We start from the raw sequence: 27,154 nt of genomic DNA, 5'->3' as shown, positions 1-27,154 counted from the left end.
TTATAAAAACATGCTACGAAAGGAGGGAGCTAGTAGTATTTGAGTGTGTAGTTACCCATTAAATACTCACTAGGGGCACCCATCTTCATTCACCCACCACCAGAATTGGGCTGAGTGCTACGAAAGTATTAAGAGACCAACTTTAAAGCAAAAGCTGCTTTTGGTCTTTATGGGGTTTATTGACAATAACAAATTGTTGAATGTCACCAGCTCCCTTTAAATGTGAGAAAATCTGATCATCATAATGTGCATCCTCCTTTTAATGCTCAAGTATGTTAAAATCCACAAACTGAGTGGATTTATGATTTCCTCAGTGTGTTTAGATGTGTTGACATGATTCGTTGCACCTCTGTGACCTCCACAGTCTTTGACCTCTCTCTGCAGCTTCACTTTATCCAGTGTCAAAGGTCAACAATCAGTGGTCAACACTGTCCATCACAGGCCAGACGGTAGACGCTCAGCCACAGACTGAGACCACTAAACCCGAATCAGACCATGAGCTAAAAAAAACATCTCACCGCTAGCCGCTGTGCAGTTTTTAGTGTTGTCTGTTAAAAAGGTCATTAATTACAAACAACTCAACACAACCTTGAAGCCCCAGGGAGACATTTAAATGTGTGACAAACCATAGGGAAAGTGTCCCAGAGCTGATGTATAAACACTGACTAAGATGCCTTTTTGCCTGTAATAATGTCAGCTCCCAGACTGCTGTGTTTACTCACATTGATGGTAAGTTCCCTTTTGTCTGGCTCAAAAACAAGAATTCCCACACAGACCAAGCATGAAAGGTCATAGGGTACTTTTTCCTTTTAACTGTTTCTAATTAGTTACTCTCAGAAGTTTGTGTGATTCATCTGAGAGGCGGGATGCATAACACAGCTGGCACAACACTGCACACATGCAAGTACACACATGCATGGAAAGCAGTTTTAAACATTAAGATAAAGATGACATGATAAGATCACATAGAACTGAGTTACAGTAGTTCAGACACATACTGATGTCGTGTCACTTAATACACTTAATACGTGTCATACAGCAAGCTGCTAGGCAGGAAATCACTTAATTTACGTTACATTCAAACTCTGCACTCCCCTAAAAGCACTCATCTGACAAATCCGAGCAGACTGCAGTAAAACAGCTGAAATCAAATGAAACATTCAACCCAGATCATCACACTTGATAATGTAGTTACAGTAAGGTACAGTAAATAAACATTAAACACGGGAAGGACAATGTGTACGCACACACACACACACACACACACACACGCACGCACACATTTGGAGAAAACTTTGTAACTCCCATTTTAGATTTTTTCATGATTAAACTGTATACAAATGAGGCATTTTCAACCAATTCTACCAATGTTGTTGGGTTTGTGAAACCTTTCAAACACCACAAACAAAATAAGTTCATGACAAAACTCCATCTGTTGAGAAAGACTGTGTGTCTATTCTTTTCTTATTGTCAATAAATCCCATGAAATACCAAAACCAAAAATGCGTTAGTCAATCTATCCACACTCTCCGACTTCCCAGCCCTGGCTATGGCCTTCAGCCCAAAGTTAATTCTTTCTTCTAATGACGTAAATCTGTTAAAAAAAAAAAAAAAGGTCACAAATATAGTCTTGTTTTTAAGAAAGTCTCAGTGACTTCCCAAAACATCTGTGTACTTTGGTGTGTTGTACATTACTTAAACAGGAGAAAATCATGCCTTTTTGAAGACTATTTTCATGGATGGATTAATACACATTTGATGCACTAGTAAGATGGTATATATGTTTGATTGCCTCATATTAAACTACTGTTTCCATGTCCATTATAATAAAGCAACATTTGAATCATTGCAACAGTGTTTCTCTTTAACATGTATTTAAAGGGGGCATATCATGCTTTTTGTGATATTCTGTTATATATGTACATACATATATATATATATATATATATATATATATATATATATATATATATATATATATATATATATACACACACACAATAATGGGAGCACTGATGGGAGTGATTGAATGGCACCCAAAGGACTGCTGGGATTTTTTTCCATGCTTTATATGTTCTTGGAAACATAATCTGTGCACATGCTCATTGCGTACTCTGGGGAGATTCAGCAACATCACTATATTACTGCTAAAATGTCCACACATGCTATTGCTGTTGGGCTTTGGGTGACTTGTGTTAGAAGAGTGTTTATTAACTGTGCGTGTGTTGCATGTGCATGTCTGTCTTGAAACATGTCTTGTTTAAATATTTCAGTGTGAATGGCTTGAGGAGGTATACGTACCCTATGTCTATGTGGGGGAGTATAAATTATTGTACTGCATAGTCATCAGGGAGGATGGGGTGTGTAATTTGAAGAAACCATTTAATATTCTAGTGATGCGTGTAACAACCTCCACCAACCACACCTCTACACACACACACACACACACACACACACACACACACACACACACACACACACACACACACACACACACACACACACACACACACACACACACACACACACACACACACGCACACACACACACACACACACACACACCTGCACAGGATTGGTGTCCAGGGACAGTTGACCTGTGTGTCTGTGAAGTCTGTGAATATAGAGCACTGAGCACTAGGGGCCCTCTTGTCCTCAGGTCTTGCAGGTGTGTGTGTGTGTGTGTGTGTGTGTGTGTGTGTGTGTGTGTGTGTGTGTGTGTGTGTGTGTGTGTGTGTGTGTGTGTGTGTGTGTGTGTGAGAGAGAGAGTACATACAGTACATACAAGAAAGTGTAATAGCGTTTCATTATGTGGATCAAGACTACATAAAGTGTAATAATTTATATGCCAGTGAGTTGAACTGGCTGTAAAATAAAAAAATGAAAAAAAGTCGACGTGAGAGTGCCTCATTTACTTTTTATGACCATCCACATGGGAGGAACCTCTACATCCAGATGGGGGGTTAGTATACAGCTTAAAACCAACTAAAAGAGAGGGTTCTCCCCAAAGTATAAATCATTATGAGACACTGAAGGAAAGATAAGAAAAGAACATAAAATATAGTGCTATCCCAGTGGGTGAGCTCATCATTTATAATAGACTCACTCAAGCCTATAAATCATAACTCAAATATCAACACAACTCTCCTCTTTGGCAGTTTTACTACTGTGTAAAGGGATTCTATGTTCAATAGCAGTTTTTCTGGGATACCTTCCTTTCTTTCAAGTGAATGTCAAGGACAGAGAAGAATGGGAAAGTAAGGGACAAAGTGCCTGAGCACTTCACTCTCCTTTAGTCATAACATCACTTTTCTGTCGTCACACTCTGGTGGTTTCAGTCATACATGACAGTCTTCTGCTGCCAACCTGCATCACATTTCTTATCTAAGTTTGTCTTCCTCTACAGTACACAGCACCAGGCCAGGGCAAATGTTTACTGCTGTGTGATACTGGCGATTATAGAGTTTTACACTGAATGGGACTTAAGTAATGAAATATTTTGAACTACGGGCAGACCTGCTTCCTTAGGCAAGAGGAGTGTGGTGGACAAAGTACTGGATCAAAAAACAAACTGAAGGCCAAAATCAGACACATGATCTGCACACTGCACTGATAGTTCCCAGCAGACCTGCTTCTTTCACTAGAGGCATAACTTTAACAGGCTTAGACTGGTCTAAGAGCTGCATCAGAAACAAAATACAGTAGCGCAGAATGTGGTAGGTCTCTGTTTAAAGCAAGAGACTACAGCAATGCTGCAATATGATAAAAAATATTCCATAAGTTAAATTATAATATTGGTTTATAATTAGTAATGCAAGTTAAGACGGAGCCAATAGATGAATAAAGATAAAACCAAGAGAAATACTTTTGGGTTAGAGATAGTCATCAAACTGTTTCAGAACTGTGTTTTCTTCTGGTTCCCTCAGTTGGATGTTTGACCTTCACTGTACAGAATGATGTACGTGCAAAGTTTGATACAAGAAAGCTGTTTTCACCATTATCTGCTGAAAGTGGAAAGTTTTCTGTGTTCACTAAAAATCTAAGCTGATCATGATCCAGCATGCAGCTTACACAGGTGTGATGTAAAAACTTGATGGAGGGGGTGGGCACACATTATTATTCAAAGCATAAAGGTTATTAGCTTATTTTCACCGTATAAAAAGTGCTTGGTCTTCTTTGAGCCTTTATCTATGTTAATTTACATTATCCAAATATAATAGTCATTTTGTTGCGTTTGGGCCATTTATGGGCTTATTATGAGGCCGCAGCGCTCCCTGCTGTCACAGCTGTGTATCACTCCGCCGGAGCTCTTTTCCTATAGGCCGTTTTCGACCATGTGACCAAAACACAATCATGGCGGCCTCAGCTGCTGTCCGGTCGAGCATGGGGCTGACTTTGAGACTTTCTCGAGTAATACCGGACTGTAGCACATGTCCGCTGTACAGGCTGAAGAGCTGTGGGAACGGCACAGCTAATCTACAAAGGGGAGGCTCCATCGATAGTTTCCGAACGATTAATCGACATTTGCAGACCAGTATAGGTGAGTGATGCAGCCTGCTAACACATTTAGCCTCAGTCAGAGCCTGCCTCTTCTCTCTCAGGACGATTTCTTCACGATAAGTCGAATAAATGTTGATAATTCGTCGCATTACCAGAGTTAATGTTACTGCTGATGCCAGGAAAGTTTGGCGCACACTGGTCGGGGGATGTCGGCTTTCACTAGGGTCGAAAGTTCACTCAATAACACTTGTGTAACTTTACGTCACCCAGATGTAGTGAAACATTGTGCAGCGGGTGGGATATCCCTTCGATGCTGTGTGGAGTCTGTTATCACCACTGACAGCAGAAATACTCACTGTCCTCATATCTTCTCTCGAAGGTCTTTACCACAGTGAGGAGGGGCGCTCCAACGCAGAGGACCCAGACGACGTGTAAGTTTACAAGGGCTTTTTTAGTATCAAGTACTACACTTTTTTTTTTACTTTTAATAAGAGCAGAGCTTCTGTTATCCGACATTGAAACAGATCCAAATCAGTGGAGGCTGCAACGTGTGTTCGTGCGCGTTGAGAGGGGGGAGGTCAATATTTATAATTTTTGCCTAGTCATGCTAAACTTGCATTTTGTGATTCACTGACCTCATTCTGTTGTTGTTCATTTGGATTAAAGGATATGTTCACATTTTTTAAAAATCCATCTTAAAACAACAGTCAGTGAACACTGAAAGATGTTTTCCTTACTGCAATCATTCCCCCTGTTCATACTGGCCTCAAATTCACTAATGTTGAAAGATATCTTGATTGGCTGAAACTTCATTTTGGCTTCCAACAAACTTTTGTAAACACATTTTTGCACAGAATAAGGTCTGTGAATGTTGCCCCCCTTCACTTACATTGGGATCTTCTAATGGTCAGTATGAACAGGAGGAATGAATACAGCAAGAAAAAAACAAGTGCCAAAACTTATTTGGGCACCTGACTTAAGTTTGAATACAGACTTTGAACATGTCCTTTTTAAAATAGTGCCAGTACTCTAAATCAGCAGATGTCATTACATGCACATAAAATGTTTGAGGGCAAGAATCGTCTGCATGATTTATAAATGTGAGGGTACACATTTTTGTAGTTCTAAATATTAACAGTAATTCATGCAGGGCTGCAACTAACAATTATTTTAATTATTGATTGATCTTATGATTATTTTCTTGATTAATCAATTCATTGTATGGTCATGAAATCTCACAAAATTGTGTACATTTTGATTGTGGTTTCCCAAAGCCCGAGGCAACATCCTCAAATGTGTTGTTAGTCCACAACATCCCACAACCCGAAGATACTGTGTTTATTGTCATGGAAGACTCAAGAACTCAAGAAAAATATTCACATGTAACAAGCTGGAATCAGAGAATTTGGACAATGTATTTCAAAACAATTAATTGATCAGTTTGCAACTAATTGATTAATGGTTACAGCTCAAACATGTGCTCTAACTAGCACAATGTTCAACTCCTGATACAATAACTGTGGGGCTCTGTACAAACCAATTATGCACAGAGGTGCTTGCATAAATCCAAGCTGAAGTTGACCAGAAATCGAGCATAGCTGCACATTGTTAGCCTCCTGTCTCCACTAATTAAATCAGGAATCTGCCCAATTTTCCCTGTAAGTTAAAAGTACTCCATAAGTACATATTTTACATTTAATACAAAGTAGCAGTTGAGGAATAAGTAATGATACTCAGACAAAAATAGTATGTCTTTACAAGCACTGTCCTTCTCACAGACATATTTGAGTAGGTTGGCTAATAAGTAACTAAAAAATACAGTGCAGAAATACTAAAGGTATTTTTGAGGCAACTTACAAATAATGTCATTACATCTGTGAAAATTCTCTGTCATCCAGGTTGTGGTATGTCTAGAAGAGCTGAAGAAGCATTATAGATAAAAGAGGGAAATATCTTCAAGAATATAAATCTAATATTCTTGGAACAGCGTTTTTTTTTATTGTTCAATGTCTGCTGTTTAGGGTCAATGTGGTGTATATAGATCGGTCCGGCCAGAGGATCCCTGTTAAGGCCAAAGTTGGAGACAATGTTCTTTACCTGGCACACAAGAAAGGAATTGACCTTGAAGGTGAGTGTTTACACATTTAAAGTGATTTAAGTGAAGCATGGTTTTAGGACAATTATTTCTAATTATATGTGTATCTGTTTCAATCAGGAGCCTGTGAGGCATCGCTTGCCTGCTCAACTTGTCAGGTCTATGTGAGTGCTGCTCATTTTGACAAACTGCCAGATCCTGAGGAGAGGTATGTCTCCTTCTGATATCCACATTAATTGACATGCATTTTATTTTACAGAAACGTCTGTGCCTGATAGGATGAAAGGGAGATCGCTGATTCTTATATATCTTGCTTTCTTTAGGGAGGATGATATGTTGGACATGGCGCCCATGCTTCAGGAGAACTCCCGGCTGGGATGCCAGATCATTCTCACTCCAGAACTTGACGGCATCGAGCTGACCTTGCCCAAAGTCACCAGGAACTTCTATGTGGATGGCCATGTTCCTAAACCTCACTGAGAAGAAGCACATATGATGGACGAAGGGGATTGGAGCAAAATCAGAGGGTGTCGCTGCGAGCTACACACCATGTGTGCTGGTTGAGTGAGGGGGCGACCATGAAGAGACGCAGAGCTAGGATAGTAAAGTCCGTAGCAACTCCCAAGACCTCTTGCCGACTGACAATTCCCACAGTTAACCAATGACAGGACAGTGCTGCAGACAAGATCAGGCAGTCAGACACAGGTCTCACTGAATGTGAAATTAATGGTTACTTCAAAAAAAAAACTGATGTTTTAACTGACAGTGTATTTATTTATGTGGAGTTTTCTCAGGCCCGCTTTGACACCATTCAATCTCACAGACTGTTCTTTGTTAAAACACCAGGGGAGGTAAGGGACATTCATGTTTTTGTTGCAGAGCAGTTTTTTTTTTAACAAAGTCCTTTGTGTCATTGAATGGAACATTCCTTGTTACAGCTCATATACGCACAAGTATCACAAGACCATGTTCTTATCATTTCAGCCAATCCATAATCATCACCCTAATTCACTTGAAAGATATTGTATACATAGCATTAGCTTTAATTGTCATGTACCAAGTTCATTTGTAGGTTTTGTGATGGCTCATCAACATAGTGCATACCGAATGTAGTTTCAGGCAACTCAGACATGTACTGAAGCTCAGAGGGAGGGGGGAGTGATTAACAAAGCAAAATATAAACGTTTAAATCTTAAATTTGACTTACTATAATCAAAAAACAAATCCTAGGGCATCAGCTGATAACCATTTTCTTAAAGTGTTGACTTTTGGATAATTATCACAGGAGGAAGAACAAATGATACTTTTTCTAACACAATGCTGTTGAGACCCAGCAGTTTCTCTGTGGTGACTGATTAAAGCTTGATTTGTTAATGTGGCTCAGCTGTGCTCAGATGGAAAGGAGAGGTGTCTTTTTGAAGCTGGTGGGCTTCATGTTACTATGGAATGAGTTATCCACATCTACCATTTACTTGTTTAGTCTACTGTACTTGTCCAACTTATGCACAGGTGTAAGTGTATATAATGCCTTTAGGAATTACAAATGTTTAAAGTTGTGCAATAAATTGCTTTTTAAAGTCATTTTTGTGTTCTGCACTCTTTACCCAACAACATTTAACATTAACTACAGGGACTCAAATGGGACAAAAATGATGTTTCCATTATGTTTTCAATCTAAGTCATGAATAGCTAACTCCGCGATTAGCTGGTGGCTACTGTTGGTAAAATCTCCCCCTTCAACGAGCAAAGACTTCAACAGGGTTTTGTCTTACCAACAAAATGTGCAGCAGCAGCCACAAGGTGAAAGAGGAGCTCTGTGTTGGCGACACTTTTATACCTCAGCAGCTGTAATCAAGCAAACCAAAAACACCCGCGCAACTACTGCCGGTCCAAAACATGGATCCGATCATAGCAACCAGCTCCATCGGTTTGAGTAAGTTGACATTGATGTGAAGATCTAAGGTGGGTGATAGCTTGCTAACTGGGTCAGTTGTACATTTATACTTTTTAGACGACCACGTTTTGAACTCTGCTCAGTAAGGCTGTTGAATGTTGAAGAGCTGGTTAACTGAGGCCATGGCACTTAGAAAATAGTAGAGCACAGATGGGTGAACTTGATGCAAGAGTTACAATTCAAGGCCTATTTATTGGTTTACTTGATTTGCGATCATTGATCAGGCGCCATGCAGTGGGCTACCTTCTGCGATCTACGTAGTCCATCCTTTATGGTTAAGAACTCAATTAAGTTAATTGCTGAAGTAGTACACCCACTCAGCCAATACATAGTCTGACTGAGTATGCATTGTAGCCATATTGAGTAGACCATAACAATAAGTAATGTTAGATGTTATAAATGTCACACATGTCTAAGAACAAAGGTCGAAGAAGTGAGTGTACATGTACAATGGTGATGCATCGTTCAATAAAGTTTAGATTTTGTGTGTGTCATTCGGTTCTCGCGACAGGTCAACCCTGAAAAACCGCGAAACTGTCCACACTTTAGAGCAAAATGGCTACATTTTAGAACACATTTTAAAGTGTTGTTACATTCCTTCCGGTGAGTTAAATAAGCTACATTTATTTATATTTCCTCATTTTTAAGAATAGTGGTCTAATGTCACACTTACTTTTACGGAAATTATATCTTTTGTGTGTTTATGAAATAACACAATATCGGCTCCTCAATATAAAAATACGACCTGACCCCGGATAAAGCGGCAAGAAGATGATATAACAATATAAAAATATCCCAAACTCTTAAGTTTGTGTTTTGATTAAAGTCATGACTGTCGTGGTCGTCCACAGTTTAGAAACAAAACTGTTTAGACACTGCAGTGTCACTAGCTTATTGCTGCATTCAGAAGCTTATCCCTCAAAGGAGCGACAGATCTTAATATAAATATAGCTAAAAAGCTTAATTATTCTGCGTTTTGTCAACGTTAATTTGCAACTTCTATAATTATTTTCCAACTTTTTTCTTGTCACCTCTTTAATATGAAATAATTAATAACTACTTACTTTCCACCCTACACAGTCTGTGTCTGAGTTCAGTTGAAGTGTTTTTTCCCCCCCTATCAGACTCTTTCATCTGTAAAACCTTGAGGGGCCTCGAGTGGAAATGAGTCATTTCATTTGTGAAGCAAGTTTTCTATTTTCTTATTTCCCATTTTGGCATCATCTCACAACCTCTTTTGGGGGTGCGGAGCACTATTTTGGGAAAACTGATCTAAAAGCTGTTTTTCTATTTATGATGCAGACATCACCTCAACATGAGCAAAGGACAAGAGACACAAGCTGCCTTCTTCCAGGGAAACCAGAGCACAGTGGAACAAGATGCTTCCCAATCCGCACTCTTCTACCTGTTCCAGGAAGTTTCCAAACTAGCGCCTCCCATCCACAAGAGTTTCATGGACACGAATTCCCTGTCCACATGGCTTAATGACACATCTAGGCAGGATCATTTCAGGATTAAAAATGAAGAAGAGCTTGGAAATTCATTTCAAACCTCTTGTAGTTCCTGCCAGCACAGTTTGTCTTTTATGTCACCTTATAATGAGGTGAAAAAAGTAAAACAGGGAAGTCACAGCAGGAAAGTCACAGCTTTGGTTGAGCAACATCCTGAATGCAACAGCCCCTGGAAAGTGCTGAGTCTGATCAATCTGCAGTGTGAGAGGCTCATGCATCAAAGAGATGTAGAAGAACTTGACACAAAATCAGTATCATCTACCACAAAATTAGGCTATTCAATAGCCAAATCATTGACTGCAGCAGGTCAAGGAGTTGGAAGTGACTGTGTAAGTGTTGAACACACTTTGAGACCATCTCCGTCTATCTGTGAGAGGCAAGAAATCACAACCGGTGTCAATCCTGTGAATGATGTGAGAGGGGACTGCAGCAGAGGAGACGGTAGTTTTAAACCATATCCCTGTGTGAAAGACTCGGAAGTGTGCTGTGGTGTTCAAATGCCAATTCCTGAAAAAACCAACACTGTTAGAGCAGAGCTGGTAGAGGAAAATGCAACAGCATCTTCTCAGCCTTCACAGAGAGACAAAATGAAGGTCATAATCAGTGTTAACAGACAATCGGAGTGGAACCAGGAATGTAAGAAGAGTTGTTTCTTTACTGAGCGGGATATTTTTAACCTACCCTCCTCTGAAAATGCTTTGTCACAGACGCATATTCGCAATGCATCCCTTAAAACCCAACTGACTTTTAATTCAAATGAAGATGCAAGTGTATCTCTATCAAAGCCAACACTAACGCTAGACTACAATGCAAACCTTACTTTGACTACAGAGCCCCCATGTGACACCCAGCTGGCACCTCCAAGCTCCATCCTGCCTTCTTCACAATCGGCATCACTCTCTTTCAGCACCACAGAGAGTCGTCACACACTCTCAAAACAAGATGATCAGATCACATCATCTAAACCAGAATGTACACATGCTCCCACAAAAGAAAAATCCCCTCCATCTACTCAGCATTGTTCCTCTAAATCCACATGGAGAACCAAGACTTGCAGAAAACAACCTTATCCAAGCCGTAGTGCTGATATCCTAGACCCAGACTTCCAAGGAGTGACATTCAGGATGGACACGGAGTTGGACGACAATAAGGAACAGTGTCGGCTCCTCATAACCGCAAAGTACAGGTGACAACAAATTCAGTTGGGGTGTGGGCCAGATGACATTTTCTGTAAATGAATAGTCTGGAATATGGAATGGACCTATCACAACTGTATTCCACTGTCTCATTGTGTTTTTTGCATGTTTTTTATAAAAATGGTGACAAAGTTAAATTCACATACAGAATTGTTGTATGCCGTACGTGTTTCCATCACAGCAAAGAGCTCTACAAGAGTGTAAGAAAACCGAGGCTGAGGACGCGAACATCTCAGAAATCCTTTAAAACAAGCAGCTCGGATGAGGAGGGTGACCTGACAAACACTGTTTCAAGTGAGTAACAATTAAGCACTGGGCAGTATTCAATGATGCCACATGTCAATGCCATGTTGACATTTTTACAGGCTCTCAAGACGGCAATACCCTTCTAATAAAATATAATTTTATTATTTTTATTTTAACAGGGGAAATTAAAGTGAAAACCTCAGGAAGAGCAAATTAAATATATAATATATAGTGTTAAATAAGTATTAAATTAATGTGTTTAAAATGAAATCATTTAGAGCATCATTCTTTAACTGTATTTGTGTGAAATTCCCGGTTTGTCCACTAGAGGGTACAACTACATCACACACAAATTAAATGTGACTTCCCAGCATCACTTATGACAGGTTTGTCATAAAAGAGAGATGGAAACAGAAGCTCTATTCTTTGACATGATGGATAATGTATATCCTGAATTTATCCATCCTGACACTCAGGAACTGCCCTATTTATGTGGGGAGAGGAGTCAGTTAATTTTTTATTTATTTTTTTGTCCCTAGAGGGAAAAATGTGTGCTTCATGCTGCACCAGGAAGACCCCTATGTGGAGAGATGCAGAGGATGGGACCCCTCTCTGTAATGCCTGTGGAATAAGGTAGTTTTGGGAAACGTTTGCTGGAAGCTGTGTGCAAGAGCTGACCCTCTTGATACGTGAATGTGCACTTTTCAATTTAAAGGAGTTCAGTTTGAACGTTTAAGCAAATTTTTGACATAAAACATCTGCTTAAAAGTACATTTAAGCAGTTGTGTATTTGATGCGACATTGATGTCCATAATGATCAGACCACAAGGGCTGATTGTCCATTTGGACAGTTTTTTTTTTGGACAAGTTGATTATTAAGAACAAATTATATTTGGTAGGAAACTAGTTCCTAAACATCACACCTATAACATATAAAGAATTGGATTGAAAGTGGTTTTATCTAGATAAAATGTAGTTTTCCTGGCATATTTTTATGTAACATCAGTTGTATGAAAAGGTTAACAACAGGCTCATGGACAGCTACACAGATGTTGATATGGGCTTAGATTTTTAAACACTGAAATAGCTCTGCTGCTGGCTCATTGTCAGCACTGTTTTGCATTAGTGGAAAGGACAAAGGCAAATCTGTTTAACTTCTCCACGGTTTCTTCTGTTCTGTATTTGTAAATGTGTCAAAAACAACTTGCTGTGGTACAATAAATTAATTTACAGTGTGTGCTCACAGTCTCAAAGTCTCAATACACAAGCCTTACAGCTTACATGAAATACATTCTGCATATTTACAGTGAATCTGAATCATATGAAACACTCTTTCATTATCATAGCCTGTAGGAATAAGAATTAATTTGCTTCTGAAAACTGTAGTGACGCTATGTTGGATCAGTCTTGCACAGATTGACAAACCTACTCTGTGATGTTTCAGCTATCATGAATAAGTATCACTGATAAACTGTATGAGGGTTGGTTTTTTTTAAATTATTGAAAACAGCATTCATTATAGTATGTAAATATCAAAAACAGAGAAGCTTAAACACTGAGAAGCTTAAACATTGCCATATTTTTTGTCTTGACTTTTTAAGGTATAAGAAGTACAGAGTGCGCTGTGTCAACTGCTGGCATATCCCCAGGAAAGAGGGCAACTCCAACTCACGCTGCCTCAAGTGTGGAAACTTGGTGAGGCTGACCTCAGCTCAGCGGAAACACACCACCTAAGGACCATACATACAGAGAAAATGTCTGCATACACACTTGCAAACAACAGTCCTAAGACCTCCACAATTTAATACAGATGTGAATATAAAAATGGAGGATAACATGATTATCAGCACCAGTCTCTTACGTTTTACTTGACTCAGGGTATTTACATTAGTTCCACTGCTACAATGTTGTACCCCTGGCTTTATAAAGTTCACAAAACAACTGGAAAAACAATCTGTACCTCAGTCTTAACTGCAATGCTCATATTTGTGCTACCTGCTAGCCTGTTTATAACATAGTTCACAGAGTGTATACAGGGGATGGGTTTGTTCTTCTGTTTCTACAGACAAAAATAGGACATGTTGATGAAGCACAGATAGTTTGTAGCAGAGCTGAGAACACTTTGCAACAAATGAATGGGATAGTGTGGGGACACATGCAGTGGAAAGTTGAGTTATAATTGATGTTTTTGTTTTTTTTCTCATCTAAATAGTGTCAGTGTTGCTTGTGTATAATGGTCAGCAGTGCCAGACAGCTGCAATAGAAGTTATTTCTGTACCGCACCAGAAACTGCAACCTGAGCTCATTGCTGTGATTACTGTTATTAACTGCAAAACAATTTACTTCTCTTGACCTTGACAGCAAGACTGTCTGCTATATTCTGCAGAAGCACGTTTAGTTGCATAAGTTAAATTAAGTTTTTTTATTTTTGTTGTCTTTGTCACCGTTTGTTGCTTTTCTTGGAGTTTATTTGGGTTGTTGTTTTTGTTGTTGTTTTGGGGTAGCATTGTGTTGTTGCTGGTTAAAGAGGTGCACTGATTTCCTCAGTGTGACTGTTTCTGGGTTTCGGTCTGTATTAAATTCAGTATGAAACATCCAGTGTGTTTCCTGGTTTTTAAACAACACAATTAAATCTTTAAAGGAAAACATGTGTGCACTTACCTGTAGGACAAACACTAGGCATAAATCTTCCCACTAAAAAAAAAAAAAAAGGCAAGGATTATAAAATAGTATAATAGTTTGAGAAGGGTACACATATAATATTAAACTACAGTGAGAGGTACAAAGCGGAGTTGTTCATTAATGAGACTTCCCACAGTTTCCTCAGCCCACCATGCAGTTCAGGCCTGTTTCCCAAGTGGGTGGCCTCACACGGACTGATACAGTGCAGCTATTATTTCAAAAAGGATTACGTCTTCCTCTTATTTGAAACAGCCAGAGAGAGAGACAGAGAGAGAGAGAGAGAGAGAAGGAAAGTGCCAAACCATCCGGCAATAAGGAACACTGAAGGGAAATGAGTGTCTTGTAGGCCAAGAACATAAAAGATAGAAACAACCCACTAAAAATAATGTGCCTGTTTCATTTTTCACTTTAAGCATATTATTATCATTATATTATGCAAAATAGTCTCTCCTGCTGCGGTCATTTCAACATCAACTATAAGGAACGTTGAAGTAAATTTCCTCAATACTGTACTTGAGTATAGTTTACTTCTACTCTGCTTCATTTCAGAGGCAAATATTGTACTGTTTAATTCGCCATATTTATTTGGCCGCTATAGTCAGATACTGTATTTTACAGATTAAGGTTCATTGATACAAAGCATATTTTGCTTGTAGAATATGATTCACTGCTAAAGATGTAACAACCCAGTAGAAAAATGGCTCCACTTTGACAAAAATACACCAAAAAGCTGCTCACAAGCTAACATGACATACTAATACTAATCTGTTATTATATGTTTTTGGAAACAAACTCTGCTGAGGGGCCATTCTGCATAATGAATACTTTTTTGCCACTGTACTTTAACTTTTTTGTAATGGAGTATTTTTACAGTGTGTTATTGCTATATATATATACTAAGTCAATATCTCAATACCTCTGCTTATCAATAGGCACTGGGAGTCATTTTTTCACACTTTGAACTACAAGAGGACTACACTGAAACGTAGATCTAAATAAATATATAAATAAATGGGGGGAAAACATGGCTCTGTGTACTTGAAAGGCAACTAGTAGTAAAGGCTGGCATTTCTGCAGCTTTATGTTGTGTCTTCTGCATTCTCAGTATCATCAGACCTAATATTCATTTTACAGTACCATTTGTAACGTGAACCTTTATAGGTTCCCTGTTTCAGATCTGTATCTGCTGTTGTTTTGATAAAGACTGCAGGAGGAGGAGGAGGCTGTGTAAATTGGGAAGCTAAAAAGTCAAAGATGCAGTCAGATGCGCAACTTTTTTGTGAATGAAATGGGAGAAGAGGTCTGCAGCGCCTGTTTAGTCAGACAGGCGCTAATGTAACCTGCTGGGGCCGCCGCGCCACCAGACACTGTGAGGACCATGACCTTGGACAGTAAACTCATGGAGGAAACGGACATTGACGTGGAGGGACAGACAGACGGCGGCGAGGCTGTGAAGAACACAGATTTTTCAGGGTTTCATCGGAGATATGCGGATTTGGAGCAAAGCGCTTCATCCTTAGCTGCTGAAGTTCGGGAGGAGGGAGACTTTGCAGTACGGCTCCGAGATGGTCCAGGCAGGAGAACCGCATCGGTGAAGCCCCCATACTCATACATCGCTCTCATCACCATGGCTATCCTCCAGAGCCCGAAAAAGAGACTCACCCTCAGTGAGATATGTGATTTTATCAGCCAGCGCTTTGCGTATTATCGGGAGAAGTTTCCTGCGTGGCAAAACTCAATCCGTCACAACTTGTCCTTAAACGACTGTTTTGTCAAAATGCCCCGGGAGCCTGGGAATCCCGGGAAGGGAAACTATTGGACTCTGGATCCCATGTCGGCCGATATGTTTGAAAACGGGAGTTTTTTGCGGCGGAGGAAACGCTTCAAGAGGCAACATTTTTATTTAGGGGCGCTGAAGGACTCGAGAGCGCAGGAGCGCAGTCTGATGCCTATTTTTCCTCTGCCTGGAGCGCACAGGATGGGCTCTTGTCTTCAGGGTCCTGATTTATACCGAGATCTGGGCATAGGAAGTCGTTTAAGCTCCCATACTTGTCCCAGCGTGCCACATGTAAGCAGCATTATAGGCCTACCAGTGCTCTCTTCCCTCCTCTCCAAGAATTTCCCCTCATGTTTTGAACATTTTGACCCGGGACGCTGCGCCGCTGGCCCATCTTTGCCTCCAAGCTCTGCTTTCATATCTCCGGTCTCGCATCACGGAATGATACCTAACTATCCGGTTTCTCAGTTTGCCAATTTCCCCACTGGGATTATTAAAGTTTCGTCTACATTCATTTAATCTAACTATCTCACGGAGAGCTAAACTGAATCTGTCCGCTCAGTCTCAGAATAATAAACCCATGGTACATGTAAATATGCATTTTTAATGATGGCCTAAGCTTGCTGCCAGGCCTCCATATTTAGCGTTTGCGTGAAGCAAATATTTTTGAAAAACTGATTTTTTTAAATGTATGGAATAAAATGTGTTTGAATTTACACAGCGTCCGTCTGCAATTCTAAATCATAGGATTTATTATAATTTAGACACTATAAAATAATGTACACCTATGCTTCGGTGCGATTTTTAAAAAACATTTTGATTGATTGTTTTGCTTACATTTGTATTGTCCTTTTTTAAACGGAATTGAAGAAGTCTTAATTTGTGCAAGTTCAGCCACTATAATAAAAAAGGCACAATTTAAATGTCACATATACTACTATTGCTACACATAATTGTATTATTATTATTATTATTATTATTATTATTATTATTATTATTATTATTATTAATAATAATAATAATTAAAAAAACGATAATAATAGTAATAATAATAATAATAGGGCATTTGGGGTCGTTCTATTTTTGAAGATGAGAATGAACTAGAGAATAGAGAATGAACTAAATGAATGTTATTGCTGTATGATAAATAAAAAGTATCTGGCTGATGGTGGAATGACTGAACAACTAACAAAGCACATGTACAGCTCACAGGTATAGCCTAAATAACTGAACTTATCTGATAGGCCTAATGATTTGCACAAGCCTGCACTTGACTGGTTTGAAGAAAAAAAAGAAAGAAAATAGTGACATGTGACATCTCTGCATTTATTTTCTTTTGCTCAGCTTTGTTGTAAATTAGTAGGTATAAACACAAGAGATCTGAAACAAAAGATGTGAGCATGTGCATATTTTCTTTTTCCCTCCCTGGTTTATTGATTATTCCTTTGATTATGTGTGTCATTTCTTCCACATCATGTTGACAACAGGGCCTCCTTTAGTCCAAACTGACCTTCATATTACAGCACAATCTGGCCTTGTCACCCTCTGCAGCCTAAATAAGTAGCACATGACTGTAGCAATGTTTGCTCTGTATACTGTCAGCATGAATATCACATACATCTGGTCATCTGGCTGTCAGGCATTGTTACAAGTTAAAACTGTACTGCTGGCTTTAATCAGATGTACTCGGTGCTGTTTGTTTTGTTATGTGGAAACATGAGTGCTGCAGTGCGACTGCATTTGGAGATTTGTGGATTCAAATACTTTTCTAAAAGTAGAAATAGCATAATTGAAAAATATAAACTCATAATTTTACTTAAGTATTGTGACACATTCTGATATGTTAAAGGTAACGTTGTTATGATACAGCATTGGATCTTTCAGTCTGATGCATTAATGTTTATTATCACCATTTAATGTTGTAGCTTCAGTTTATCTAGGCTAAATGTTAGTTCATAAACACATCAGATTTGTTTGTGTGAAAGGTGAAAAGGTCAACATTTGTAATTTATTTATAGGAAAGTGTGTATCTGTGTGTGTGTGCGTGCGTGCGTGTGTGTGTGTGCTCGGTGTGTAACAGATTATGAGAGAAGAAGTGGTTGCTAAACTAATTCAAGACTGTGGTAATACCATTGGCATTAAAAGAAGTAATATTAATTGATAAATGAGATATTAGAATGAATCTGCTGTAATTATGATAAATGTATGCTTTCTTTTATCGTCCTGTAAATGTAATTAATGCATAATAACATTCCTCATACAATAAGTGATGAAGAAACCAAAACTCTACACTGCATATTTATAATACCCTTGAAATCTTTTTTTTGCAGTCTTTAAAAAAATACCTTTTATTTTCACAATACACAATATTTAACGTGTTTTTTGTCTGTTATGTGTAGTTTTGCATGTTTGTTGTTTTTTTTTAAACAGCTGTATAGTTTTTACAAAGTACAGTCAATTTTAAGACTGTTGGACTTTGTGGCTTGTTAAGGTTTTGCACTGTAGTTTGAGAAATACTTTGATCCACTTCAGAGGAATATTGGGTAAATGTACGCAGGGAATCTCCACCAAGACTTAGCTGCTGGTGTAAGTGTGATGTGGCTCAAAGCAGGTCTTCTGACATCTTTAAACGGCCTCCCTCCACCTAAATAACCCCTCAGGGAGCAGTTTGCTTTTCCTGGCACCCTGAATCACATTTGAGTTTTATTCAATTACCGCACACCCACAGTCCTCCATATACATGTATCTCTATGGAGTGTGGTCCATTAAAGTCTGACAGTGAAGTGTGTGCCAAATCCCCTGAGTATGATAGTTTGGACGTACTGTAGCGTGAGCCCTGTGACAGGAAATATGATGTGTATGTATTTGAAGGAAGTGGGACCCCTCTTAAATCCCTAAAACATAGAATCAACAGATGTCAGATACATATAACAGCCAAGCCACCCATGAGCTCATACAGTAATTTATCCACATGTCCGAACAAAAAGAGAAAGGCAAAGAAAAACCATGGTTAGTCATGATTAAACATTTGGGTTTTCCTTCTCTTAATTTCAATTTAAATCCAAATTTAAACTTTTTGTCCCCTAATTTTAACTTACCAGGAGCTTTAGTTTTTTGTTTTGTTTTTATCATGACCGACTTCTTATCTACTTTTTTCCCTTACTGGTGGAAATAGGCTTCTGTACTACAGGAAAAGAAAAAGAGAGTAACATTTGGAGAATGACAGATGAACACATGGTCAAGGTCACAATCCGGTTTATTTCCTCGGACGACATTTCATCCCAACAGTCATGACCAGCAATGCTTGAACGATTTTTGGCTCTCAATCAGAGGTGTGAAAAACAACTGTGTCTGATTTTTATGACCAAAAAAAAAGCAGAAAATTGGAAGATTGCAGAAATAGTCCTATTTTCCCCAGCTGTGTTTACCCTCCAAACAAGCGGACGCTGACATCGGCCAAAGCAGAAAACCAGAGACATGACGTAAACAGCTCACCCTCAGTCACCCCGTAACTGATCTAACATATTTGAGAATTTTTTCTTTTTGTGCATATGTCTTTGTTTTGTGCAGTGAAGGTGTCTGCATGTGTATTCCCATCTTAGACGGCAGTTTCTTTGTCAACACACAGCATGCAAAAGGAAAGAGTTAAACCTTAAGAGAGTAATACAGGTCTTGATATATATTACACAGGCTTAGTGACATTCTTTCATAAAGACACATTTGATTCAGTTAATCTTTTTTTTCTTTTTATTCTCAAGCTTCTTGCACCTGTCATTGTTGCAGTTAAGGGTAAATTAAAACTACAATATAAACTATATATATCACTCAACATTCTATTATCTGGTCATACAGATAGTTTCAGCCGTGCTAGCAGCTTTGTGAGTCTGCATCTAAAGGCACAGCAGTGTTTTGAGCTACACACTAAAGTCAGCATGCTAACATGTTCGGCAGTGCTGAGATATAATGTCTACCACATTTGACACGCTTAGATTCAAATATGAGCATACTAATGTGTGCTAACCACAAAGAACAAATGTGGCTGATGGGACTGATTATTTCTGCAAATATTTAGTCATAAACCAAGGTATTGTAAAATTGAAAGTTTGACTTGATGGCAACGATAGACGAGAAATAATAGGATCACTCAAGCTATCACAAATTATCCTGATGGGGACATGAGTATCTTCACCAAATTATCAAATAGTTCTCGAGACATTTCACTGAAAGGCACAAATGTCAACCTGAGGATGTCGCTGGAGGAAAAGTAACTAATCCTCCAAATTAAACAACCAAATATGTTGTTTGACCATGTGCACTCCAGTATGACACATAGGAGCTTTTTCTAATTTGGCAACTCTATCAGCAGTATTTGGCAGGAGATCATTTATCTTTACTTTCCAAAACCGTTACAAATGACTGACCACAACACTGTGGTTAAGGTCTGGTTAGGTTAAGGCACTAGAATCACTTGGTTAAGTTTAGGGAAAGATCATGGTTTGGGTTGAAAAAAATCACTTTGCTGAGGATAGAGAAACATGTGGAGTGGTTTATAGTGACTATGTTCTGAAAGATCCCCTCCAGACACGTATTAAGACACATAAAATATCCTATTTAGAACAGTAATGTGTGTCTGATATGTTTTTCCCCCCAAAAGTATAATTACCATTAAAATACTTACATGTCATATACTCCTTCTCCCTCATTAAAAATTACAGAGTCTATGAATAAGTATTAATAGTATTTTGTTTGTTTTAAGGGTTTAACTGCTGGACTGCAGTGCAACTGTTAAAGAACAATGGGAGAAAGATCTGGGTGTGCCTCTCTCAACAGACCAGTGGGAGTCTATACTGAGTGAAATTATCTTTCAAACTGTGTGAGGTATAAAGTTATAGATATGAAGAGTTTATTTGGGTCATATAATAACCCACACAAACTGAAAAAATGAACTGTAATGTATCAGATATATGCTAGCATGGCTGTGGGATGACTGGTACTCTCATGCATTAAGAAGATTCTAGATACATTTGAAATTTTTTTTGTGCAAAATATTGAATGAAAACTTCCCATTATGTCCAAAAGTGAGTCTTCTGAGAAGTAAGATAGATGGCATAACCTCAAAAGAATTACAGCTCTTGATTGGATTAGCCTTTATTTCAATGAAACGGACAATACTTATCAATTTGAAGGAATCATTTTTAAGACAATCAGTATTGGTTCTTCGTGATGTGAGCAGTAGCTACACAGACTCTCTTAGTTTAATTTACGTCAGTTTTGAATAAAAACCAGCCTAAATAAATCAGGATAATAGTGGAGACCTGGAGTCCCTGTTTTGTTTTCTCTGCTTTCATCTACTTTTATTGTTATTTTTTGCTGTCTATGATTTTGGGTACTCATATGTGGTACTCATAAATGAATATATTATGAAGTACGTTGATGAGACTTAACAATGAAGTAGGAGACAGCTTGTGTCCAGCAGATAAACTTTTTTTCCCCCAGATAGATTTTTTTTTTAAATTTCCTTTAAAAAAATAAAAATTCCTGTTTGATGACATGACAAAAACAACATACATAAACACTGACAAGGCAGAACATGGCACATTATACCCTCTCCTCCCATCACCTCCCTCCCCTCCCATACACACACACAAGAATATACAATAAACAGATAATAATGGTCTGGCTGTGTTAAACAGGTACTAAGCATCAGACCAGCTACAACAAGTCAGGCCCTTTTTATGCCTGGCATTAAAATGCTTCTCAGGTGATCTGATTACAAGTGGACAACCAAGACACACTGCCGTTTATATGCCTCTTGAGCTGACCATTTGTGTCCAGATTTTGTTGCTGCCTACTTAACTTCTGCTACAAGGTCAAAGGACTCCATGCATGTTATCACATCAGACAAGCACCAGATTTGTATTTAGTGTGGGCTAAAGAGCTAAGAACTAATAAAAATGTTTCAAAAGCTAATATACATGTACGGGCTATTCTAACTGTTCAGATTACTCCAACTACATACATCTGTTTTCCTTTTATTGTTGCGTTTTTACCAAAACAACTGTCTCATCCTGCATACATACACACACACACACACACACACACACACACACACACACACACACACACACACACACACACACACACACACACACACACACACACACACACACACACACACACACACACATATACAGCCAAGCAGGGTATGATATACTTTGCGGAGTGATGTAGCCTAATGTATTTTAGTTTATCAGCACAAATAAGACACAGAGATCGAGCTGTTGAGCTGTTACCCCCATCGCCAGCTTCTTCTGTCGGATTGTCCTGCGTTGCCATCCCGGGTGATAGCAGGTCTGTGCTGACAGCTGTTCTAGTAGCAGATGTAACATCAGCAGTTGTCACTAACATAACACTTGAGGTAGAAGACAACACTGGCTCTGGTCTTCAAAGCCAACTGACTTGGATTTTGTTTTTGACATCACTGTATGCTGACTACCACATAACAGAGAAATGAATAATGTTGATTCAGTACACAGACCACCACTTACACACTAAATAATAATATGTGTTTCTGTTGATCTATTTCTGAGAGCGGGACCTCAGTCTGAGAGCTCGTAAAGTTTGTTCTTAGTCTTTAGTGCCATTTTCATGAATGGAGCTTCTCTACAACCTGCCGGACATCTGACCTTGTCAGATGACTGCGTCATTCATGTTAATTTACTTTTCTTGGGAATAGTAGTCTCGGGTTATCTTAATGTCTGGTGTATTTGTAGAGATTTTAATCATTTAAAATGTTATTTTAGGTGAACAGTCTCACACAAAAAACCTTCAAAATAAACCTCTGTGGGTATATAAAAATACCCACAGAGAGAGGGCTTCACATGAGACTACTCTTTAATGCCCTGCTTGACATCATCATAGCCAAAAATCTGACAGGCTATCTGCTCGGTTTCTTTCTTCTCCACACTCCATTAAACATACAAATCAACCATCACCAATGTAAGCCAGGTCTGAATAACCGCTGGATCCAGAGTCAATTTTCCAGGGTTTGCTCCATTCTTTTGGATCCTGTGGGGATCTGTTTTAGATACACTCCTAAATTAACCCTGTTGGACTTATCAGTTGGGTGGCTGAAGAGGAGCCACTTGTTATGGCCTATCTGACACATGCATTGATACTTTTTGATGTGAACATAAGGTTTTATATCTGTTTATGTTGAGTTCAAACCTGTATCAGAGTAATTGTTGCTCTGTAGCAATGTCAAAAACATTATGCGCCAGCACCTACACCAGCCAAACATCTTCGTTATGGTCTATATTTTTTTTCTTTTGTTGATTTAAGATTGAGTGTTCATTTATGTGTTTATGAGGGAAGATTAGTTCTGTGGTTGGGTGCAGCTGTGATTTTTTTTAGAGCTCCCTCAAAGAGAAAAAAATGATTTTCTACCAAATCTCACTTGTCAACCACTTGCTATAAATGGTTAAATTCTTGACACATGGCTGAATTAACCTGCTAGGTGCACACCAGGGATGAGATTCTAAGATCCTATTAACTCTTCGTTCCTCTCGCTGGAATAATACACGGCCCCAGGTTTGCTTTGCAGTAAATTCATTTAGCACAAAATATGCGGAAGTGTACCTGTTCCCTTTTTTGTAAAGAGTTAGATAAGAGGTTTGATATCACTGTAGTTTCTCACAGGGTATGGAACTAGAGCCAGGAGACCATTAGTTTGAGTGTTTCTTGGCAAACCAGTGAGGCAGTGATTCCCTGGAGTCATTCAATGACAACATGCAGGCTTATGAAAATATTTATTAATGACTTATTGATTAACTATTTGTTTGACTCATTACAAAGGAACAAAGGAGACACCTGTGGCCCTTTATGAATCCCTATTAATGATTTACTAATTATTAATAACTTCAGGTATGATGCTTATAAGACTGTGACTGATGGAGACAAACACATGTATATGAAATATAATATTCTGGTAGTTAAAGTCATTTTCTTCAGTTAGTGAAAAAACAAAAGACAAGATGAATATCTACTTTATGGCTGGAGCAGAAATCCATGGTTTAACATTCATTTATGGGGAGAAATAACAGTGAAAATACTTTTCCAAAGTGTATGCCAGATTTTTTTTCAGTCAGCTCAAACCAGGTCTTTAGGTCATTGCAGCTATTTTTTATGATCAGATTTACAGAAATCTTAATCCCAGTTGTTTAAAAAATGTGTGATGTGGCATTATTCTCAAAGCTATAATGTATCATTTTCAGAAATAAAGATGAAAAAACATACTTTCCATTATATGAGTGTATTTTATTATCTGAAGAACAATTTCTGTTATAAGCATCAGTAAATATGAAACTACAATCAAACAAAGTCATGACTTATTTTTCGGCTGCAGATTTCAACAGATTCAACAGATCTCTGTGATCTCTAACATAACCGACATCTTCTATCATATTGTTTCAGACTTATAGAAAACAGACTAGTTTATGATAAACACAATAGTGATGTGATACTGTACAGAAGGAAAAAGTTTCCCTGCTGCCATTGTTTCTTGGCAAAATCAGTTTTCTATTTATAAAAAGAGGAAGTCAAACCCTTTCTGACTGATAAAACTTTTTTTTTTACATACTAAGCAACATTATGATCCCTCTAAATGTGTGTGTTGAATTACACATCAGTAGCAGAATAAAATATTGCAATTACAATACATCATTGTCATGAAAAAAACAAAAAAAATAAAACGAAGTGACATCTTAATGTCTGGTGTATTTGTGGAGCCTTTAATCATTTTCGGTGAACAGTTCTATATAAAAGGCTTCACATCAGACTACTATTTAATGCCCAGCTCAACCTCTTTGTAGCTAAAAACCTTACAGGCTATCTGCTCAGTTTCTGTCTTCTCCCCACACTCCATTAAACATACAAACCAACCATCACCAATGTAGGCCAGATCTGAATAACCACTGGGTCCATGGTTTATGATCCTGAGTTTGCTCCATTTGTTTGGCTTCTGTGGGGATCTGTTCAGATACACTCCTAAATTAACCCTGTGGCACTTATCGGTTGGGTGGCTGAAGAGCAGCCACTTGTTCTGGCCTGCATGTGCACCTTCACTTTGAGCTGGAAAGGAGACCACACTTCCCTGACAGCCTCCACCTGTTTCCACAAGTGCACCAGAAGGCAAAATGCGAAAATCTTCTCCCTTATTGCTGCTGACAGCTTCTACTCGATGACATTTCTTACTACGGGCATTGCAGTAAATTATGCTGTTGCCTTCATCATCAAAAACCTCTGCCATTTGACATTCATTCGATTTTTTTCCTAATTTATGGCCCAATTTCCAAGTATTACCCTGATCATCACTGTACAGGCAGAATACATTGGAAGAAGACATGCAACAAATTATATGATGATAATAAGCATAAAGTGGGACAATCAATCTACCACGCTCCATTTGAATACCATGGCCTGGCCCAACACCAAATGTGGCCCACTGCTTGATTTCATCCAGTTCCTCTGTCAAATCAGTCACCTGACTCCAGTTTTGGCCATAATCTTTACTCTTGATGTAGCAGAGACGGGTCTTGTTGATGCCCAATTTTATCTGCTCCCACTCTGAGACTGTGCCGTCGACACAGATGAAAAACAGGAAAAGTGTTTTGCTTTTCTTGTCATACACCGGGCAGGGGTTCATAGGACGGTATCCATCAAGATGTGCCTTGTTCACTGGTTTTAGCTCTTTCCACTAAAAATAAATTCAAAGATGTGTAAATATAATGATTAAATTAGTATGGATGAGATTAAAAACAGTGTCTTCACAACTTATATACCAAAAACCAGTTACTGCAGATAATCACCTCAATTTTCACCTCATGAGTGGATTAATGCCTCTTCACCTTTCCTGTTTTCATGTCCAGCGTCACTGTGCTGGTATCATCTGTAGTCTTCCGGTTCTCTGCAAATGCCAGGATGTTGTCATCGCTGATGTAGATAAGAGCAGGAATCCTGTACACTCTCTGTCTAAAGACAGTTTCCCTGTATGGCTCTTGTTTGCAGTCATTCAAGTTATTGTTGCTCATGGTTGGTGATAAGAAAGAAAGACGCGCTTACTCCTCCAGGATCATCAAAGTTTGCCAGCTGAGGGTTTTTATAAGTCTAGATGGTGCAGCCTGTAAGTGAGGGAGGAGTCTTTATTGTTCAACCTGAAACTGAAAGTATTTCTTGGCCACTAATGAGTCAGTCAGCACACAATCAAACACATTTATGAGGAAGTGAAGCCTCGGTAAACCGGTATGGGTTGGTACACTATCGAATGATTCTGGTCAGAGAATTCTTCCTGATAAAAGAGGGTGTGTTTATTTCCATAAAGTTGAACATACAGCTATTGCAGCAGTGTATGTGTGGTCTGAAATAAATATAAAGGAATACATTTTATTAAATCTAACATAAATCCAAATATAACAAATGTGAGTTATTTCTCTTTACTATAATTACACTGTGTATTATACTCTATTAGCACATGAGCCACTGCATCCTGTATCGACTAATGAGGACCCCCCTTCTCCCTCTCAAACAGGTGTGTTGCAGACTCACCTGTGTGTGCTGGAGAGGCCAAAAAGAAAGCTGATTTTTAAAGTCAATGCGCAGTCAAGAACAGTCTAAGCAGCATAACGAAATGAATGTTGTGATATTAACTCAGGTTACATTTCTCAAATAATTTGGAGGAGTCGTTTTTTTGATTCAAGGTTTTATGATCTACATGGAGTACAAAAAAGTTTCAGCTGTACCATTAACTGCTGCTAGATGGTCAATGAGAAGTGTGTATCAACATGTTATGGATAGTGGAGTAGGTGGACTCAAATGTAGAATATATACAGTATGTATGTCTGTATATATATATTACATTATCTGATCACTCAGTCACAACAGATAATACTACTAAATGCAAAAACAGAATAATGGTTCTTACCATCAGAGGTTCGTCTTTCTTGCAAAGTCAGAGATCAGGTGGTCAAAGTCCAGCTCTTTCACAAACTCAACACTTTTTAATGCAGCCGCTTCTTTCTCTTCCTTTTTTTCTTTTTTCTTTTTTCTGGTTACAGCTGGCTCAGTCCATTTTCCGCTAAGTGTTCATTTTTCCCACACACCAGTTGATACAAACTAACCACAGAGCAATTTGACATG

At 38.6% G+C, this 27,154-nt stretch overlaps 4 protein-coding genes across 4 annotated transcripts; 3 read left to right on the top strand and 1 right to left on the bottom strand.

The window, feature by feature from the left end:
• The first annotated feature begins 4,353 nt into the window (after window positions 1-4,353).
• fdx2 (ferredoxin 2) lies at window positions 4,354-8,154 on the top strand. Its single transcript, XM_062431350.1, has 5 exons — window positions 4,354-4,540; window positions 4,880-4,931; window positions 6,522-6,628; window positions 6,716-6,803; window positions 6,919-8,154. Exons 1-5 carry the CDS (start codon window positions 4,354-4,356, stop codon window positions 7,073-7,075), a joined length of 591 nt encoding a protein of 196 aa, XP_062287334.1. The 3' UTR covers window positions 7,076-8,154.
• Window positions 8,155-9,864: 1,710 nt separating this feature from the next.
• zglp1 (zinc finger GATA like protein 1) lies at window positions 9,865-13,236 on the top strand. The gene is made up of 5 exons (XM_062425665.1): window positions 9,865-10,046; window positions 11,118-11,246; window positions 11,438-11,550; window positions 12,042-12,135; window positions 13,104-13,236. Exons 1-5 carry the CDS (start codon window positions 9,865-9,867, stop codon window positions 13,234-13,236), a joined length of 651 nt encoding a protein of 216 aa, XP_062281649.1.
• Window positions 13,237-15,547: 2,311 nt separating this feature from the next.
• Window positions 15,548-16,480, top strand: LOC133985909 (forkhead box protein D1-like). Its single transcript, XM_062425654.1, has one exon. The coding sequence runs from the start codon at window positions 15,563-15,565 to the stop codon at window positions 16,478-16,480; it is 918 nt and encodes a 305-aa protein (XP_062281638.1). The 5' UTR covers window positions 15,548-15,562.
• An 8,320-nt stretch (window positions 16,481-24,800) lies between these two features.
• Window positions 24,801-26,049, bottom strand: LOC133985900 (sialidase-3-like). Its single transcript, XM_062425643.1, is given in 2 exon segments — window positions 24,801-25,715; window positions 25,828-26,049. Coding segments are annotated over 2 exon segments (1,137 nt in total).
• Between the last annotated feature and the right edge of the window lie 1,105 nt (window positions 26,050-27,154).

Source organism: Scomber scombrus, chromosome 2, assembly GCF_963691925.1.
Source record: "Scomber scombrus chromosome 2, fScoSco1.1, whole genome shotgun sequence".
Lineage (NCBI taxonomy): Eukaryota > Metazoa > Chordata > Actinopteri > Scombriformes > Scombridae > Scomber > Scomber scombrus.
The sequence above is the reverse complement of the archived record's forward strand: the minus strand, read 5'-3'. Positions and strand labels throughout refer to the sequence as shown.

Bases quoted from the DNA above. Each gene is read 5' to 3' on its own strand.
- zglp1 (XM_062425665.1), top strand. From the start codon at position 9,865: ATGAGCAAAGGACAAGAGACACAAGCTGCCTTCTTCCAGGGAAACCAG. The intron at 11,247-11,437 runs GTGACAACAAAT...TTTCCATCACAG, and splicing joins CTCATAACCGCAAAGTACAG to CAAAGAGCTCTACAAGAGTG. The intron at 12,136-13,103 runs GTAGTTTTGGGA...TGACTTTTTAAG, and splicing joins TGTAATGCCTGTGGAATAAG to GTATAAGAAGTACAGAGTGC.
- LOC133985909 (XM_062425654.1), top strand. From the start codon at position 15,563: ATGACCTTGGACAGTAAACTCATGGAGGAAACGGACATTGACGTGGAG.
- fdx2 (XM_062431350.1), top strand. From the start codon at position 4,354: ATGGCGGCCTCAGCTGCTGTCCGGTCGAGCATGGGGCTGACTTTGAGA. The intron at 4,932-6,521 runs GTAAGTTTACAA...TCTGCTGTTTAG, and splicing joins GCAGAGGACCCAGACGACGT to GGTCAATGTGGTGTATATAG. The intron at 6,629-6,715 runs GTGAGTGTTTAC...TGTTTCAATCAG, and splicing joins GAAAGGAATTGACCTTGAAG to GAGCCTGTGAGGCATCGCTT.